The sequence below is a fragment of the Vipera berus genome (assembly GCF_964194415.1).
Source record: "Vipera berus genome assembly, chromosome: 2".
In the NCBI taxonomy this organism is placed as follows: Eukaryota; Metazoa; Chordata; class Lepidosauria; order Squamata; family Viperidae; genus Vipera; species Vipera berus.
In genome coordinates this window covers 243428784-243450084 of record NC_138203.1, presented here as the reverse complement: position 1 = coordinate 243450084, position 21301 = coordinate 243428784, and the positions used below count along the sequence as shown (strand labels likewise).

At 37.5% G+C, this 21301-nt stretch overlaps 1 protein-coding gene across 2 annotated transcripts in view; it reads left to right on the top strand.

Moving 5' to 3' along the window:
* GRM7 (glutamate metabotropic receptor 7) overlaps positions 1-21301 on the top strand; it is a gene marked incomplete at both ends in the record, with an annotated part of 531934 nt that overhangs the window by 257024 nt on the left and 253609 nt on the right. For both annotated transcript variants that reach the window (XM_081320747.1, XM_081320746.1), the window contains one exon: positions 11481-11635. In XM_081320747.1, coding sequence (XP_081176873.1) covers positions 11481-11635 — 155 coding nt within the window. The remainder of the gene's footprint in view (positions 1-11480; positions 11636-21301) is intronic.

The window sequence follows — 21301 nt, the reverse complement described above, 5'->3', positions numbered from 1 at the left end:
CAAGTTGAAGAAAGTTGAATTACATAGTGATGACAGTGGTCTAGAAAAGCCTGCAAGAGTGCAATGCTTGGGACATGGAGGTGTGTTGCTTTCTATGTGACTAATGAGAAAAAAATATCCAATAAGAATTTGTATTTCTTTTCTCTAAATCACCCATGAACTGACATCATGTGGAGAGCCAGTGAGAGGAGCATTTCTTAAGTCCTGTGAAGAGAGATAGTATTAAGAAGGCACTCAGGCTTAGTCATCCCTGACTCACTGGGATAGAAAAGGGAGGGGAGAAGAAACATAGTCACATTTGCAAGATTCTGTTATTACAACCTATCTCAATAAAATATAGATCTAGTCTTCTGGTGGACTTTGTTTCCTGATCTGGGTTACCTCAAGAGGCTGATACATTGCTACTTTTATTTGGGTTCTTATGAGAAATTAACATTTGCATACTTTTAGTCATCTGTACTCCTGAAGTACAAATTATGGTCTGGAGAGATCAGCAAGTGAGACTAAGCTCAGAAGAGAATTAGCAAGTAGCAGTTTCCAAAGGAATTATTCTTTCATAAATTAAATAGAAACTCTAACATATTTTCTCGACAGTTTCCATTCCTCTTCTGAGTCAAAGAGATAGCAGATCACTCTGCAATTGGTGGACAGTCACCTCTCTTCCCTCTTTCAGCTTGGTTACTCAATTTGTTTATTCTTTTCTCACAATTCTAGTTTTGCAGCTCTAAGGCCAAGAGGCTTAGAATCATGTCTATGTATTTTCCATTGGCTTCAAAGACAGGAATCTGAAATACTATAGCATCAAAGAATTGTTAACTTTCAGAACTTTCCAGGAAAAAAAAAAATATTCTAACAAAATGAAGTCATGAAAAGAAACAGTAAAAGAGAGGTCCATGGTAATAAAAGTAAAGCACTTGTCAATATAGCCATTTTAGTCAGGAAACCTGACCCGTTTTTTCTATGACACTGGCCTATATAAAGGATTGAATTAAAGTGCTGTGATTCTCCTAATAAGTTATGCTGCTTTAGATTTTGTTTTGCAATGCAGTGAAAAAATAAAAGACAAGCAGTTGGAAGACTTGAAACCATCAGAGCCACAGAAGCTTATTGATTAGAAAGGCTATAAAAGTGTGCTGACTATAAAAAAAAAGCTGCTGACCTTACAAGGTTCATAGCAGCCAATCCTGCCTCTATAGTCTGCGATAGATGTGTTAGTTATCACACAATAAATTAAGTTTTGCTTCCATAACCCTAACTATAGATTTTCCATTAATCTAAAGAAGGAAAACAGCAAAAACAACAAGTTTATAATTTGAAGTTGAATATTAATATTTGCTTTTAATCCACTGCCTCTACTTTTCATAGCATGTCAAAATAAAGATTGCCCATGATCTGAATTTCCTTTTATGGATTTTCTCTCTGAATTCTTTCTGCAGGCAAAATCCAGTTTGACATTATTTCCCCCAAGTGTCAACCATTGAGTTAGAATACTGGAATTCAATTTCCAGTTTTGACTGGAAGGACAAATGCAACTAACAGGTCTCTGTTTTGATATAATAAGGTTTATTTGAAATCAGTAGACTAGGAGGGAAAAGGGAAGAAGGAATATTTATGCACAAGGCTTACAGCATGGGTGTCAAACTCCATCACATCGCATTGTGAGGTATCATGACGTTTTGTTGCATTTGTGGAACCAGGGTGGGCATAGCACAGCCAGCATGGATGTTGATGAGAATTCTAAAAATTAAAAGTCCACATTCCATAATGGTAGTCTAGTAAAAAAGATTGCAAAATATGAGCTGGTCAGTTATACCAGTAGACAGATATACAATCCCCATTTAATACTTTAGAGATCAATTCTCAGCCTTGTGTTCTTGAAATATTTATAGATGACTTGGATGATAAATCAGAAAATATAATTATCAAACTTACAGATGAAAGATGGATTGCAAGTCCTTGGAGGAGAATATTAAAATTCTAAAGGATCTTGACAAACTGGAACATTGGGCAGGAGGAATTAAAACAAGGACATGTATGCAAAGTCCTACATTTGTTTGGGAGGAATAAAAGTTGTGAGTAGGAAATGGAGGGAAAAATATTATCAGGCAGCAGTAACACAAATAAGAGCGGGTAATATTGATTGATCAGCAGCTGAATCTGAGCCAACTATACCATATAGCTGCAAGGAACAGGCAAATGCTCAGCAGCATCAGAGAGGTATAATGTCAAGATACTGTAAAGATAAATTATGATTTCATTCTATTCTGCATTGCTCAGATAGAACCTAAAATCTTTGGTCTGTTTCAGGTTTCTGCATTTTAGGGATGAAGATAAGCACACAGGAACAGATCTAGAAAAGAACACTTAAAATGAATGATAAGGGGGCTAAAATAGAAGAAAACTTGCAAGAAATGGTTGGAAGAACTCTGGAGAAGATTATTTATTTATTTCATTTTTATTTATTTCGTTTTTATTTATTTATGCATGTATACACACACACACACACACACATATATCTCTATCTCTATCTCTATCTCTATCTCTATCTCTATCTATCTATCTATCTATCTATCTATCTATCTATCTATCTATCTATCTATCTATCTATCTATCTATCTATCTATCTATCTATTTGTTTTCTGAGGTTTTTGCGGGTGTTTGTATGTAGATCTTTGGTCATTCGGGTTTTTCCCCACGTAGAATTGAAAGTATAGGAGCAACGTTTCGACGAAATCTCATCCGTCATCCTCAGGCTAGTGGCTTCAGCTTCGTTCTTCTGGGAGAAGTGTGTGGTAGTGGCTGTTTGTTCCTCTTTTTTAAACTGCCAGAGGGGGTGTGTTCTGTGGGTGGAGGTGTGCTCTGATTGGGTGGGGGGTTAGCTGTGTTCTGATTGGGTGGGAGTGTGTTTTGAATGGGGGCTGTGTTCTGATTGAGTGGGGGTGTGTTTTGAGTGGATGGGCTGGTCTCAGCTGCCAGCCTTAGACCTGAACTGGTGAGTTGTGCTGCTTTTGTTCGGCTCCGTGTTTGTGGTGGTGCCATGTTTTTATAGTGGGTGTCAGTTTGCTTATTGTGTGGTTTGGAGGGGTTTAAAGTGGCTGATGTTGCAGCTGTAGTTAGGTTTCTGTTTTGTGGTTGTGTGTCGTTATCGTTGTGGGTTCGGATTTGCTTTTTGAATGGTTGTGTGGTGGTGATGTTATGTGATGTTATCATGAGTTTGGGTCTGGTATCATTCTTGGTGGTTGGGACTCGTCTGTCAATCAAGGCGGGTTTCCAAATGGCTGGTAGGCGAGAGGTATCATCTCGTTTGTTCATGCTGTGGGGGCGTTTTTCTATCTCAATGGCTTCTCTGATTATTCTGTTGTTAAAATGTTCAATTTTGGCGATAGTTTTGGTTTTTTTTAAATCAATTTCATGCCCCGTGGCTTTAAAGTGTTGGAACAGGGATGAAGTTTGTTCTCCCTTTCTGAGTGAGTTCCTGTGCTCTTCAATGCGTGCACTTATTCTTCTGTTGGTCTGTCCGATGTATGTGTTAGGGCAGGTGGTGCATGGGATTTCGTATACTCTTTGGTTTTCTAACCCAATTATGTCTTTGGGGTTTCTTAGGATGGTGGGTATTTTTCTGTCTGTGTAGAATGCTGTTTTGATGTTGTGTTTTTGAAGGATCTTGCTGATTCTGTCTGTGGTCCCTTTTAAGTATGGGAGGAGGGCTTTTCCATTTTCTTGTTCTCTGTCTTGGGTTTCTGTGGGTGTCTCTCTTCGGATTAAGTTGGTAATCATGTTTCTTTGGAATCCATTGGCTGTTAGTACATTAGTGAGAGTGTGTAGTTCGGTTTTTAGGTGTTGTTCGTCAGCTAGGTGTTTTGTTCTGGAGATGAGTGTCTTGGCTACGGAGTTGATCTGTGCTGGGTGGTGGTGTGAGAGTGCGTTCAGATAGAGGTTTGTGTGTGTTTTTTTATGGTAGATAGTGTGTCCTAGGGAGCCGTTGGATTTCTTGTAGACTAAGACATCAAGGAAGGGAAGTTGATTGTTAGCTTCTGTTTCCATGGTGAATTGTATTCTGGGGTGTAGGCTATTGAGGTGTGTGAGGAAGTCATCCAGTTTTTCTTTGCTGTGTGGCCAGATTACGAAGGTGTCATCTACGTATCTGAGCCAGAGTTTGGGTTTGTGGTTGGATTTTTCTAGAGCGAGGGTTTCAAAGTGTTCCATGTAGAGGTTTGCGATGACAGGTGAAAGGGGTGATCCCATAGGTGCTCCTTCCATTTGTTTGTATCTTTGTCCATTGTAGATGAAGTATGTGTTTGATAGGCAGTGGTTGGTCAGATCTAGGATGTGTTTTGGGGGGTTGTATTTATTTAGGATAGCTGTCAAGGCTTCTTTGATTGGCACTTGGGTGAAGAGGGATATGACATCGAAGCTCACAAGTAGGTCACAGGGCTGTAAGTTTAGTTTACTTATGATCTCTATGAATTGGAATGAGTTTTGTACGTGTGAGGTGATGGAATTTACGTAAGGCTGTAGTTGTTTGGCAAGAAATTTGGCTAGATTTTGTAGAGGTTTTGTAGAGCCCTGTGACCTACTTGTGAGCTTCGATGTTCCAAAAAAACAGAAGAAGAAGAAGAAGAATTTTACATTACAAGCAGGTAGATTTGGTGAGATATTTAAAAAAATCCTAACAACAATGGCTGTATTGCAATGGATTGCCTTATATATTGGCAAGGGCACTCTTCTTCTGAAGCTAGGTGGTAACTTGTCTGAGATGCTTTAGTAGTAGATACATGCCTGGATGGAGGCTTAGAGTAAATGATTTCCAAGGTTTCTTTAGTTTGTTATTCTTCAATAGAAAGCAGCAGAGTTAGAAAAGCAGATAAGCTGAAAGGCAAAAGAGAGATATAGAGGGATAGCACAGCTAGGACTGTTGCCATAACTTGATGGGCCATTTGCTGTAGGGCCATTTGCTGTAAAATGCATGAACTCAGAAGGAAGGGAGGAGATTCATATTTCAAAGCCTGCATAACAAAGATAAAGGAAGAGGGAGTGTGGCTAGGTGGGACTCCTTTCAATGTAGAAAGCATGAGCTGACTGTCAGATATATCATGTGAGACATATTACTAAGATAAGGAATAAGGCTAAGACAGAGTCAACAGAAGATGCCTATTAACTTTTAGGAATAGGGTTGAAGTAGAGCCAATAGAATACCTGTTAGATAACTTTTGAAGTGTTTATTGGTTAAGACTTAGAAATAGGGATGGTGTGGAGCCAAGAGAGGACCCTTTAAATATTTTTTTAAAAGCCTATTAGACAATGTTTCTTTATCCTGCCTTGAGAAACTGTATAAAAGCTTGTTGAATCCTTTGTTCTGGATCCTGGCACTTTGCTGGCTGGGACCCATTTTTGCTGAAGCAAAAGAAGATCAATCCTGCACCTCATGTCTGATAGTCTTCATCAGCATTGGCACCAGGCTAAGACCCAAATTTGGGGACAACAACCTGTTCTTGGCTCTTTTATAAATGGCATATTATGCCCTAAGAGCAAGGAATGAAGCTGGTCGGTTTTCTCTTCCCCCAATTCCATGATTCTAAGAATACAATGCCAGGCAGGCCTCACAAAGTTACTTTTTTTCTGCCCCCGAGTCATTCAATCAGGTTAAGAGAGAATTTTCATATTGGTTATCACTGGGAAATAAATCCCCTACTTAATGCAAAATTTCAGGGTATTTTCATGGTTTCATATCTAATGCATCGCAAGGCCACATGTTGCCCTCACATAAGAGAAGACTTGCCTAATATTGGTTTTATTGTGTATAGTTTGGATATGTTGCTATTGTGATATTTTATGATTTTGTTGTATCAGTTCCATTTGTATATCGTCTTGATATACTAGGATAAAGGAAAAAATCAAAAAAATATTTCCAAGAATAGCAAAAACAAAAATAAATATTGCCGTACTCTATAATCACACCATATTGGTGCTCTCTCTCTCTCTCTCTCTCTGTGTGTGTGTGTGTGTGTGTCTTCAGGCCTGGCACTATTCTTTTTAAACAGTTTTGTGGATCACAGAAACAATTTTTCTCTTGGTACACTCATTAATATTCTGTTTTCTTTGTAACCAATGAATTTTCACTGCTTTGTTTCAGGATAGCATACAGGAAATTGGTAGGAAGTTAGGGAATGTGATCTTTCCCCCCCCCTTTGAATTAGCAAGTACCTCAGTCTGTTAGAATATAATATATATTGAAGATTTTGTTTTGAAGAATTATATGGGATCATTCATCTGACATTTCTGCATAGTATAAGGAGGTGGGGAGGAGGGAAATATAATGCATTCAAATATTTTCATTCATTGCCTCTTTGTTAACACCAGGGTAGAACTGAATGGTGTATTAGTTCAAATAGAATGAATGCCTGGACTCGTGTAGTTATTCCCAAATTTACTCATTCCGTTCTTGCTAGATGCTCAAGCAATGTTTCTTGTGTTCTCATTTCTGAATTACAACTCAGAAATGAAACAAGAGTAGTCATTATGCTTGATTCTCTTTCTAAGAATCAATAGTGCCCCTGAAAATAATTTTAGATGGATCAATGAACAGTAATTTCATAAAAAAAATAGTATGTAGGAAAATGGGATTCTGCTAGGTTTGGAAACAATGTTTTGGTTGATTGAATAATCTTCCAGGCTGTTTGTGATGAAGAAGTGAGAATTATTCAAGTGTAATTTTACATATGTGATGAACTTCATTAGACTATTGCAATAACTTGGTTGAATGGCATCTTCCTGCTGCATTATTTTTTTTTTTACCAAGCAAATTAAACCACATTTTTCTTTCTTGGCCAGTGAAAATCTCATGGATTAGTAGTATCTAAAAGTATATCTTTGAACAAATTTCTGACTGAGAATACTCTGTCCAATTTTTGTCTGGTCATGGCTATAAATAATTGTATTCAGTGTTACACATTTATTTTTCCTAAGTGGAACAATGATTTCTACCTCCATTAGCCTGAACCAAATGCAGTTTGATCAATCTTCCTCAGGTGTCTCTAACTTGATTAAATTAAAAGATTATGCTTAGTGACTCGTATTCTAGCTCATAGACATAACTGTTATCCTTAGCTACGTGGTTCACTTCACTGTACTTGAAAAGAATCTTTTAATTTAAAACATATAGGAAGATGACTTGCTGTGAAGCAAACATTACTCTCTTTATTATCAGAATAGTTCTGGATCCAATACAGAATATATAAACATATTTAGAAAATAAAATTAGTGGTTCTATGTGGAAAGCTTGAGGTAACCATGATCAATAATGGGCAATGGGAAAGAACTTCAGCAGTTTGCCTCCACAAAAAAACAACAACGGTACAAGTAGTCCTTGACCTATGACCATAACTGAATTGAAAATTTCTGTTGCTGAGTGAGACAATTGTTAAGTGAGTTTTTCCCCATTTTATGACTTTCCTTGCCACACTTGTTAAGTGAATCTCTGCAGTTGTCAAGTTAGCTGTCAACGCTGCTAACATCGAATGTTATTGCTTGACAAGAGATGAAGAAGTAGCTATTTCATATGTTAAACTTGTGTATTGCTTTAGACATTTAGTTTAAGGTTGGGAAGGGGAACTAGTAGGATTGCACCTTTGAAGGCCATCTCTAACTAAAAAGATAAGGCCTTGGCGGGTCTTCTAACAGAAGGGAAACTGATTCTTTAAATTAATTGGAGAATATAATTAATGACAAAATTAGAAAGGAGGAGAATTGTGTTTTAATATATTGTGCAAGGGGCAGAGATTTCAGATTTCAGCAAACATTTGCCGGTGTATTAGGCTAATAAAGGACTTTTAAGGTAAACAATGCCTCAGAGTCACTTGAAAAGCCCATACGTCAGAAACCTGACATCAAGCTGGAATCTGATAGACCTATTTTCAAAACAGGCTCACTTTATTGCCTGCAAAGGACTTCCATCGGCTCAATGCTTGACTAAGTTGTTCCTAAAACATATCTATCGACTACATGGTGCCCCAAGCGAATAATTTCGGACAGAGGGGTGCAGTTCACAGCAAAATTTTGGAGAAACTTTCTTAAATTAATTGGATTATCTCAAGGTCTATCAACTGCTTTTCACCTGGCTACTAACGGAGCCGCAGTATCCACCAACAAAATGGTGGAACAATACCTTAGATGCTACGTCTCTTACCAACAAATGAACTAGACCGACCTCCTCCCTTTTGCAGAGGTGGCTTACAATAATTCAGTACATAGCAGCGCCGGCTACACTCCTTTCTGTGTAGCCACAGGGAAAGAATTCAACCCCATACTGGAATACCCTCAGTTACCCTCCACTTCCCAGACACTTGATCATTGGGTGAGGGGTTGAGAAGAAGTTTGGAAAAATACAAAGGTGGCCTTAAAAAAGACTTTTGAGACCTACAAAAAGCAAGCTGGCAAAAAGAGAGCTCTCCAAAGAACATTCCAAGTTGGGGAAAGGTTTATTTGTCGACCAAATACTTACGCCTTAAACTACCCAATAAGAAATTGGGACCAAAATTCTTGGGGCCTTTCCCCATTGTGAAAATCATCAACCTGGTCACAGTAAAATTGAAACTACCCAGACCTTTGGGGAAAATTCACCCGGTGTTCCATTGTAGCTTGCTGAAACCTTTTTGAACCTCCACTTTAAGACCTCCCACTAAGAAAGCACCTGGACACCTTGTGGTAGCAGGTCAGATCCATTATGAAGTGAAACATATTCTTGACTCTAGAATCTTTAAGGGAAAATTACAATACCTACTACAATGGAAGGGATACCAATTGTCTGAAGCCATTTGGGTGAAATCTACTGATGTGAAAGCTGACAGACTTATCAAGAGGTTTTATGAGAAACACCCCAACAAACCAAAAGCCAGTTCCTAACTTGTGTTTTGTTTACATTACAAGATCTATCCTTTTTGTAAGGGGGGGGGCAGATGTCAACGCTGCTAACATCAAATGTAATTGATTGACAAGAGATGAAGAAGTAGCCATTTCATATGTTAAACTTGTGTATTGCTTTAGACATTTAGTTTAAGGTTAGGAGGGGGAACGAGTAGGATTGCACTTTTCAAGGCCATCTCTAACTAAGAAGTTAAGGCCTTGGTGGATTTTCTAATGGAAGGGAAACTGATTCTTTAAATTAATTGGAGAATATGATTAATGACAAAATTAGAAAGGTGGAGAATTGTACTGTGCAAGGGGTGGAGATTTCAGATTCCAGCTTCCTTAGAGCAAGCATTTGCCAGTGTATTAGGCTAATAAAGGACTTTTAAGGTAAACAATGCCTCAGAGTCACTTGAAAAGCCCACATGTGGGAAACTTGACATTAGCAACCTGGTTGTGTGTCTGGCTTCCCTATTGACTTTGCTTGTCAGAAAGTTGCAAAAGGTGGTCACATGACCCTGGGACACTGCAACCATTATAAATACAAGCCAGTTGCCAAGCATCCAAATTCTGATCATGTGATCCTGAGCATTCTGCAACAGTCGTAAATATGAAAAACAATTACGCCGTTAAAACTTTGAATAGTCACTAAATGAAAAGTTGTAGTTGAGGACTACCTGTACATATATTGTGATGAAACCCAATCCAGCAGCCATTTTATGGATAAATAATCTTCTTTCATGGCAGTCATTTTGTAAGAAAAATATTCAAATTATAATTGGCTCTTATTTCTTCAGCTGAGCCTATGAGAATGAATGTAATTTTATTAGTAGCTAGAAGTGTAAAAGACATAAATTACATTCAAGCTGCTTTGAGTCCAGAATTTGTTTTATTTTATTAAATGCAGACCTTGAGTTGACAGTTGCTTCATATAGATCCTAAAATTTCTTCATTCATGCAACCAGAATTAGTTGAGAAAGCTCATTTGATGCTTATTGAATATTATCATTATTTGGGCGTTAGAAATACTTGGTAATTCATTGTGAATTACTTATATAGTACATCTCTGGTAGGTCCTGATCTATCCTAAGTTCATTCTTGGTCCATCTTGTCCAGCATTTTCTTCCCATGATCATAAATACTGTTGCACTGAAAAGTCCCTTGTTACTCAGCTAGTAATTTGCTGGCAAAGGAAGGAATATATAGTAATTCTTTCTGTCCTGGTTAAAATACTGACAACATTGTGATTTTTGGTGCACTTGAGATTGCTGAAGATTTTCTGAAGCCAGTTCTTCCATCTGATCTAGCTTGTCCCCCATTTGCAGGATATAGTTAATATTGCTTGGAAGAGGTCTGGCCTTTCCTTATTGTCCCTAGCCATCTGAAAGGTTCTCCTGACTTTTTAGCCATATAACAATTCAAAAAGAAAGAATCCTATAGAAATATGAGGAGCTTTCAAGAACCCTCTCAGGTTGAGCAGATGTTGTCCAGGATAAATTCATGTGGGACTCACACCTACTTAGAAAAAAATGTTCATGCCCCTAGTTATGCTGGTACTTTTGCCATAGCATAAGACCTGGATTCACTATCATCCCTTAAAACAGGCATGTCAAACTTGCGACATCACATGACATCATGCAATGTATTGCAACTTTTTCCCCATTGCTGGCAATGGTGCAATTTTGGCATGATGCATCCGGCCCGTGAGCCAGCAGTTTGACACGCCTGCCTTAAAACAAGACCTTGCTCCATTGGGATATGCAATCACACACACACATACCCCTTTAATCAAACTGCTCACAACTGAGTATCTACTTGTATTCCTTGCAATTGATACTAAGGTGACTGTATAGTTTTCAAGACTAATAATCATTAATGGTATTATCTTCCACAAATTTCTTTAGTAGAATCTCAGAACAGAATTCAAACTGGGCTATACTATGAAAACAATGTGTGCTTTTTGTGTGTATTTTCCTAATACACTATTTTACAATGTATGCTTCCTCCTAATAGTCATTTTTAGAAACGTTTATGCTATTGAATTAGCAAATTTTGCATGAACAGGTTTATTGTCCCTTTGCATAGTATGAATTAGTCAGGTTTCAACTAAAATGTCATTTAAGCACATTTCTATCTTTCCTTATGCTAGAAATCCTTCCATCGAAACTAGTACTTTTCCAGAAGACCCAAAGATGAGGATGGAAAGTATATTGCATGGTTTAGCAAGCATCAGTAGTACTAATGAACACTATGCACATCTGCAATATGACTTGATTTATGGAATATGGTGTTATTTAAGAAATAATGCTTAATTTCTAAATTATATTTCTGCATTTTCAACTGTATTAAGTTTCTCAGCTGATGGTACAAGCCACAAGACAATAATAAGCAGTTCTTATTCAACTAAGTTGTTTGTGGGTTGGTTTTTTTTTTAAAGAAATCTGATTTTCCAGTCTGTAGGATTCATTGTTTTGGCTCATTAGATAATTATTTTCTGCTGGTGAATGTTCCACCATATGAATAAATACTCTTTTGCTTTTTCTCCCCTGAGAATGATAACTGTTTTCTCTTTACAGACAAATCCTTGCAGCGGCAAAAAGGGCTGATCAAGTTGGTCATTTTCTGTGGGTGGCTTCAGACACCTGGGGTTCCAAAATGACTCCAGTAATTCAACAAGAAGATGTTGCAGAGGGAGCAATCACCATCCTGCCTAAGCGAGCAACCATTGAAGGTAAGCCCTACTATTCTTTTGGCCTCCATGTATACTTTTTTTCCCCTTACTTACATAAAGGCAGTCTGTACAAACTAAATCCATATAAAGATATTTTTCATACATCACAGTCTTCAGAAAGCTAACATCAAGGCAACCTAGTTGGAGAGGAGCGATTATGCTGATCTGCCTCCCTTCCAAATTCTGCTACTTCTATAAGTAGGGTTGTTTTTTTTCTTTAAACATTGTTTTAAAAAAGGCTTGAGATGTTTGCAGTTGATGCTTTGAATCACTTCTGATGGCACGAAATAAACAGCATAGTAGATATCTGAAGTGCAGGTGCTTTGCTGGGAATGCTATAGTCATATTTCATACAAGACACCAATACCATAAAGTGTGGAGTGCTGATGTAGACTCTTGATGAATGCAGAGTCAGATATATAGCAACCCACAGCAGATTCTCTAACAGTATCCAGGATTCTGTATGCAGATGTCTGCCTGTTTGTCAGGAGTTTTCCTTTTTGTTCCTGGGTGCTTCCCAAGTCTGGTATGAAAGAAGTGTTGGTCATCTGGAGTAGTTGTACTTCAACTCCTCTTGTATTTTGTTCTCTGTTGTTTTTTGTTAAATTTCTCTGCCACGCATTTCCCTTATAAGGTGACTCTGTTTCCAAGTATATGATTCTGTTACTTGCAGGACTACAGCTCCTACCTCAACACCACCTTTGCTGCTTCATTGGTGGTGGTAGAGATGGGGATAAGGACAATGAGCAAAGGATGCTTATGAAATAGTAAACCAGCATGAGGGTATACATGCTTTCACTATGGGGATCACTCCAATTGCCTAGCTAAAGCAAGCAGGAATCTCTAGTAGGCAGCAGCAATATGGGATGATGTTGGAGATAATGACAATAGCAATGGAATTATATTGGTTAGGAGAAAATAATGGTAAATCATTACTATACTATACTATACTATACCAAAAATGACAGGGATAGATAATCTAAAGTGATTAATGACCTAATGCTTGATTATTGAACCTCTCAGGTCAGATGATACTCAATACGTTACTAAAGAACAACTGTGGAACTTTCACAGTACTAATGGTGTTTATGATAGAACTAGATTAAAGGGTTTGGGACATCTAGTTGATGCTATTGCTATGCAGGAAAAAAAAGATGCAAAAACAAAAATATAGAGTGAACATGTAACACAGGAAGCATGTGCATGGGAAAGGTCAATAAAATGAAAGATGAAATGAACTGACTACACATTGACATTTTAGGCATCAGCGAATTGAAATAGAGTGAAGTTGGATCCTTTCAGTCAGAAGATCATACTATTCACTACTGAGAACATAAAAAACAAAACAAAAAAGAAGGATGGCTTTGATTTCATAGGAAAGATATAGCAAAGATGGTATTAGAGTACAATGAAGTCAATGACCGAATAATATCAATTAGCCTTTGCAGACAACCCTTTAATATGATGGTTATCCAAGCTTAGGCTCCAACCATTGAGCCAGAAGAACAGCAGCTTGATGAGTTTTGTGCTCAAGTCCAATCTGAAATGTACAGAATGTGCAAGCAAGATATGTTCTTTGTGTATGAAAAATGAAATGCCAAAGTTCAAAATAGTAATGATGAAAATGAAGTTGGATTGTATGGCCCAAGAAAGAGAAATGAAGCAAGATAATGACTTACCAGTTTCTGCCCATCGAAGGACTTCTTTGTAACTAATACAGTCTTCAAGCAACTGAAGCAATGCCTACATACATGGACATCACCAGAAAGATAACACAGAAGAATAGATGTCTATATTACTGATACAAAGAGATGGAAACACTCAATCAAAATATTAATATATCCAAGGGCAATTATGGAACAGATCATGAATTGTTCATGTGCAAATTTCAAGTTAGGCTAAAGTGGAAGGTTAAAAAAAATGCAAGCAGTTTCCAGGATGAGTATATATCCATCATTTCCAAGTGGAACATGGAAATTTGAAGTCCTGAACAGCATTGGATAGAGACCCAGAGGAATTGTGGAGTGATACCAAAATGTTCATATAGATGAATGAAGAAAACAAATAGATGAATACTGCCAGAAAACAAAAAAAAAAACAGAAGAGAGCAAATCGGATATAAGAACAGATGATGGAAATTGCACAGAAGAAGAAGCCCAAACCTAGAAAGACAAAGATCTCAAGAAGGAATTTCATAAAAAATTACACAGAGCTGATCGATCAGGCAAGAAGCAGTATTACAATAATATCTGTAAATACATTATAGCTGGAAACAAACATAGCAAAATAAACTTTTCCAAAAGTCTCTGAATTCAGAAGGCTGTTCCAGCCTCAAATTGATATGCTAAAGAATACTTAATATTGTATTCAAAGAAGATGAAACATGGAAGGACTGTACTGAGATTCTGTACAATAGGTATGTCAATATCTATTGGAACATGTACTTCTAGAAGATGAGGAGAACAGCATTCTAGTTATTACCTCATCAGAAAGTTACTGGAACTAATGTATTATTTGCAGAAACTTGTCAAGAAGGGTAATCAGTAAAGATTCTAACAATACCAGCAAATCTGGAGAATGAGAATGATACAGTATTCAACAGATTAGAAGAGGTCAACCTACATATCAAAGAAATAAGATTTAAAGTATGCAGACTATTGTATAAAATCCTTAATTTCACATCTTGGAAAAAACATGCTTAGGATCATCAGTTAGGGATTAGAGCCCTGCATAGAAAGAAAAATGCCAGACGTTCAAGCTGATTTTAGAAAAGGCCAAGGAACAAGGATCATTAATCATGATGCATTATAGGTAATTGAAAAAGCCAAAGAATACAAAATCAGAAGTCAAGTACTTCATGCATTAAAAAAATGCATTTGATTGTGTTAACCATGTAAAGTATGGAATGCTATGGCAGTAAAAGATTTATCTCCCACACAGCTCGATATTGCTATTATACACAAACAAGCACAATCTGTTGCTCAAGTAGACTAGTTAATTTAGAACACAAGTTGTTGTCCTAGGTATTTAATTTTTCTTGTGTTTCTCTTTATGTTTACAGTATATATAATGCTGGTGTAAAATGTTTTGTTCTTTCTGTTCTACTCAGTATAGATGCTGTAAAAATACTCATTCCTTTTGGGCACTTTAACCCCTCCACTATATTCCACATGGAAAAGGCATGGAAAAGAAATGGGGGGATGTAATGGTAAAAGGTACCTCCCCATTCACATGTGAGCTGTATTCACTACCAAACCTATGAGATGCCGTCCCCTGCCCCCGCAATACATATGAATTGCTTAAAAAGGTCCTTGTAATAAGACATTAATAGCAAACGTGATTAACCCTGAGTGGCAACAGGGGGAAGAATCAGGCGACTGAAAGGGACCTTGGTGTCTTCTAGTCCAACTTTCTACCCAAGACAGGAGTCCTTATACCATCCCAGACAAATGGTTGTTCAATCTTTTCTTGAAAATCTCCACAGTTCTGTGAGACAAGTTATTCCACTGATTAATTGTTGTCACTGTTAGGAAATTCCTTTGTATTTTCAGGTTGGGTCTCCCTCTGACATGCTTCCACCCATTGCTTCTTGTTTTGCATTCAGGTGTTATGGAAATTAAATTGACATCCTCTTCTCTGTGACAGCCCTTCAAGTATTGGGAGACTGCTATCAAGTCTCCCTAAGTCTTCTCTTCATTAGGCTACATAAACCTAATTCCCTTAGCCCGGTAAACCAATTTTTTATACTCACCGATCATATGTTAAAAATAGCACAGCTAGCATATTAAACTAGTAGGAAGATGTAAATAAGGTCACCCAGATGCCTTTATCAACAGCCCTTCAACATCATACTGTAATGGCCTTTGTCTGTAGGCCAAAGATATATAAACTTTGGTTCTGCATTTGCTTTAGGAGTCTTTAGCAAGCTACCAGTGCTTTGCTGGGACCTTGGTGTACATTGTTGTTGTTTGCGGGCTTAATACATTTGTTTTGTATTTTCAAATTGATTTGACTGTTTTAGGTGAGACAGATTTTGGCCATAGTAATGACCTTAGGAAAATGTACTCATGAAAAACCTATACACAGGATAGGATAGGAAGTCACTGTCAGTTCCAAGTCAGCAAAGGATTGAGATAAAGCTGTACAGTCTATATTTATTCAGCCTATATCCTGAATATATATGGAAGAAGGGTGGATTGGAAGAAAATGACAGTTTTAAAACTAGATAAGAAACATCAGTAACCTGCATTATCCTGATGCCAGTGCAGTGCATCAATCATCTTTAGAGTTAACAAGAAATAAGCAGAAAAGATGCACTTGGTAAGGTAGTTAGGAAGTCCTTAGAAAATGTATTTTGGGTGTCTTGATGTGTTTATACCTACAAGAATTAAAATGCAGGAAATGATTGTCCCTTTGATTCTCTGTGGGAATTAAAAATGGACCTCTGTAGCAGGACAGAAAGAGTATTGGCATTTTTGAACTTTGGTGTTGAAGACTCCTGAGAATACCAATAGATAGCTAAGAAAGCAAACAAATACTGTAGATCTTTGTATAAACTCCTAGCTCACTTGAGGAGTCTGTAGAATCTTAAAATATGGAAGGCAATAAGGGAAGCAAATGTTCAGCGGCAAGATGAATGGGCTTGATTGCAGAAGTGAGGAATACATCTGAAGGGCTAGCTTGTGAAAAGATCATCTTGGAAAAATATCTATGTGGTTTGTTTATTTATTTATAAAACCAATTTACATAAGCATCTGTCTCATAAGCAAGGGACTCTGAGAAGCATACAAGAGAGCTAAAAACAAATAATAAATACATTAAAACGTATAAAACCAAACTAAGATAAAGAATAAGTTGCTAAGAAATGCCATGACAAATAATCAATTAGTCAATTACTACTGTTACCTTGGCAATTGATCTGATGCATATTTGAACACATGAACAGTTTCCCACTCACATGGCTTCTACAGTATAAACTCCTTGTTCACTTGTTGGAACAAGCAGTATGGGAAATATAGCTTGGTATCTTTTTAAACATTCTGTTGGAACTCAAAACAATCACATGGAAGAAAACCTTTCTGTATTTCTAGCCCTGCCAGAAAGGGAAGTAGTACATAAGAGAATCACAGTCTTCTGGAAATGTCATTGAGGCTTTATTGTTTAATCACTAAAGGCTATATAATAGAAAGTCTCAGATGTGCCAAAGTACAAAATCATTATTCCATTTCCTCCTCCATATGTTCAGAATGGCATAAATCATGAAATCAACTAGCTCTTTTCCCTAATAATTACTTTTTAAGATTTGTTTGAACATAAGGATTATTAATCTCTGACAGCATCTTAATCCGAGAGGTCCATTGTTACCAGAAGGTGTTTTAATAGAGGTGGACTTTCCCACCATTCATTATAATCGCTCTATATTTGCCAGATCTTCCTTCTCAAATAAACTACAAGTAAAGTTTGGGGTCTTGTAAAGAAGATAGGACTAAGGACAAAGTCTTTAAAGATGATATAGTTTGGATATAGAAATGGATATGTTCTTCTCAATATTATTAAGATTAGCAGGTAATTAAGAGTGTTTCCAGAAAATGTTTGTTAAAATGTAGTTGTTTACATGAAATTTTCTTCTGATTTGTTATACAGTAACTGAACAATGTTTTATGTAAAAGCCAGGTTCCTAAAGAGTTCTAGTGTTCTACAACAATCTTACAGCTGGTTAGAAATGCAAATCACTCAAATATACCTGGTGATAAAGAATAAATAATCCCGGAGGCTTCAGCTGGTGCAGAATGCGGCCGCGCGAGTTGTGATGGGGGTCTCCCGATACTCCCATGTAATGCCTCTTCTCCGTGAGCTGCATTGGCTTCCAGTTGCCCTCCGGGTGAGATTCAAGGTGCTGGTGATGACCTATAAAGCCCTAAATGGCATGGGTCCGGATTATCTTAGGGAGCACCTGCTGCCAGCATCCACTTCCCATCGTTCTGTGTGCTCCCACAGGGAAGGCCTCCTCAGGGTCCCGCCGGTCAGGGAGTGCCGGTGGGCGATTCCCAGGGGGAGAGCGTTCTCGGTGGGCACGCCTGCCCTATGGAATCAGCTGCCTGTGGAACTCCAGATCGCCCCCGACCTTTGCTCGTTTCACTGGGACCTAAAAACTTGGCTATTTGACTTAGCCGGCCTGGACTGAGGGTTTTTAAGGTTTTAAATTTTAAATTTTAAACTGTTTTGGGGCTATTAATTTTATTTTATTTTAATTTGTACATTGCACTGTTCAGAGCTGGGCAATAAAGAAAATGAATTGACATTATGACAGAACAATGTGGATATAATTGAAGGACTCTAAATCCTTAGTCAAAAAATATTAATATTATGTTTTGTCCTTGATAATTAGGCTGTTTCCTGTTATTTTCTTCCCCTTGTTTTCTATCTGTAACTGAATTATAATAGACAAGGAATAAGCTGATGCCAAATTATCATGTAACATTCTTTTTATGTTTTCCTTCAAAATATTGCTACACTCCCATCCTTTCCTCCTTTCAAAACTAGAGAAACAGGCTATCATACTTATTCTTTGATGGCTTGGTTTTCATGTGTTAGTTGGCACAAGCAAGTGTTAAAGTTTCCAACAGCTATTCCTGACAACTTCTCAGTTTTGTCATTGCTGTTAACTAACATCCATTATTTCTCTCCTAAGCATTTAGGGAAAATGATGGATGAATAATGGTTCTTTTGAGATCCAAATATGATGGTATGGAATCTGCTTTAATAGGCTTCCACTGACTTGTGAGTCTCAAAGGATATGACAAGATTTTGCTTTTGTTTTTGGATGAACTTTAGAAATTTATTTAGTCAATTAATTCAGTTTTCTTGAATCTGTCTATTGCATCTATTTAACACGTACAGTACCTGTCCGTTCATCCATCTGTCCATCATCCATCCATCCAATCAACCAACCAACCAACCAACCATCAGATACATTTTTTCAACACTGACCTCTCCTTGTTTTGTCTACAAAGTTCAGGAAGCAGGATTTGCTTAAATGTGGAGCAAAGCGGTAGTTTTTCAATGTGGACCAGGGGAATCTTTGTTTTTCATGAATGATCACTACTCATTTCTTGGTGCCTACCTCTTTTATAACTGCTCCTTGGTGGAGCAGTGGGCTAATGCCTCCTTAAGTAACACCAGCTGCCTGCAATTAGTGCAGGTTCGCATCCCACCAGGCTCAAGGTTGACTCAGCCTTCCATCCTTCCGAGGTAGGTAAAATGAGGACCCAGATTGTTGGGGGCAATAAGCTGACTTTGTAATAATGCCGCTTGGGGTGTGTGTGAAAGCCCTAATAAGCAGGCATATACATAGAATGAAGGCTACTGCTAAGCTTGTAAGCCACCCTGAGTCTTCGGAGAAGGGTGGGATATAAATGGAATTAAAATAAAAATAAATAAAAAAATTATAGACCAGTGCAAAGGTGATATTTCTGCCAGGGGTAGTTATCAATAGTTTTTTGATACTTGTCATAAGAACCTCAGGGTTCATATCTTAATTAGAAGATTTCAGTCACATTTCTATAGAAGTGTTTATTAAGCCACACTGCTCTTTTTACCTATCTCAACCTTATTGAGGAAGCTTTGCAGAAACATGAATGAAGCTGCCATATTTTCTGTTTTATCATTAGACTGTATATCAAATTGAAATGGGAAGGGACATTTTAAGATCATATATGTATATCCAGATATTCCTGAGACAATATACATCTATATTGGAAGGCAAATAAACCAGCAGTAATAATTGTGAGTTTCCATGTGTTTAAGTCAAATGATGAGTGTTAAACCAAATGATGAAAATATTTTATTATTATTATTATTGCAATGCTGTACATGTTGCATTTTAAATATTTTTAAAAATATTATGGCTTTTGTGTTTATATGGCAATTTGTTTTATACTTGAAGTTTTATTTCATCATTTTTCTTGCTTACGAGCTTTCCAGTGGTTTTACAAGACAAAGTGTGGTAAAACAAGTGACTAAAAATAAGCTCCATGCATACCATACAGATTGGTCCTTTTTTTCTTCTTCAGAAAACTATTTATTATCAGTAAATAAAACATAAATGAGCAGTTACTGTACAACTGAAAATATTTTTCAGTGAAAATAAGTATAATTTTTCAAAGTGTTTATTAAGTAAAATATAAGATTAGCATACTTTATTGTTAAATGTGAGATTTTTTTTCACTCCTCTTCTGTTCACACTTAGAAAAGAGAATAATCTGAGAGTTGAGAAGCCTTTAGTATCAAACTTGCATTCAAAATGATATCTCCAAAGAGTTTTAACGCCATTCTGGATTCTACTGATTTTTTTCCAATCTGCCATATAGAATGACTATACACTTCAGGACTTGTAAGCATAATACATCTTAGAAGCCACTGAGCTTGGAATGAAATTATCTTGAGATGGACAGATATGAAAGATTATGTTCCCTTCAAATTAAGCTCAAATGTTGGTAACTTAGTGGATATAACCAGGTAGTCTTCTTTCCAAGAATATGAAAGTGGCATGACATTGTTTTCTTCTATTTTTTTCCCCTTGAGTTATCCAGTCTAGTCCACAGGCCTAGGCTTTTCTAGTGTTTTCCCATCTAAGTGGTAATCATCCTGTACTGCTTAGTATTTTTTTTTTGCGAGGAGCTAAAACAAATTAGGTCGTATCACTATAAGCCACCCAGAATCACTTGCTTGAGATGGATGGATGGATGGATGGATGGATGGATGGATGGATGGATGAATGAATGAATGAATAAATAAATAAACAAACCTTTATTGTCAAAGTACGACATGTGTACATTGAGATTAGCTGAGCCTCCCCCCGTGCTCTCTCCCCCCAACACACAGTGACAACAAACTCTCCATCCTACCACATCATGTGAACCAACTACACCACACACCGGCCTCCCAAGTCAATTCTGCATAAGTTCACAGAGATTATATCCCATTTAAAAGCCTAACAGCCCACGGATAAAAGCTATTCTTCAGCCTGTTGGTACGGCTGGCTATACTCCTATATATCCTACCAGATGGTAGGAGAGTAAAGAGATACCGTCCAGGGTGTGAGTCATCCCTGAGAATCTTCCTCACTCTTCCAAGGCAACAAGCCCTGGCGATGTCATCCAGTGGTGTCGGGACAGCCCACAATTTCTTGTGCTGTGCTCACTACCCTCTGTAATACTTTCCTGTCCGCGGCTGTCAGACCAGCATACCAAACCACAATACCATATGAGAGGATGCTCTCTATAGTAGACCGGTAAAAGAGCATCATTAGCCGTTGTTCTACCCTGTTCTTCCGCAAGACCCTGAGGAAGTGGAGTCTCTGTTGGGCCTTTCTAGCCACCTAGGTTGTGTTAACTTTCCAGGTCAGATCTTCACAGAGGTAGACTCCCAGAAATTTAAAGGAGGAAACTCTCTCCACACAGTCCTCCCCGATGTAAAGTGGGGCAGGTTCCTCCTTTTTTCTCTGGAAACACCATCTCTTATAAATGAATAAATAAATGAAATAATCAAACTGAGACTGATACTTTGGGATTTTAATAGAAGGCTATGTTACAAATGAAATATACGTGTCCCAGGATAATGTTGCAGGATCCAATTTGGATCAATCACTGGGACCAGAGGTTTAAT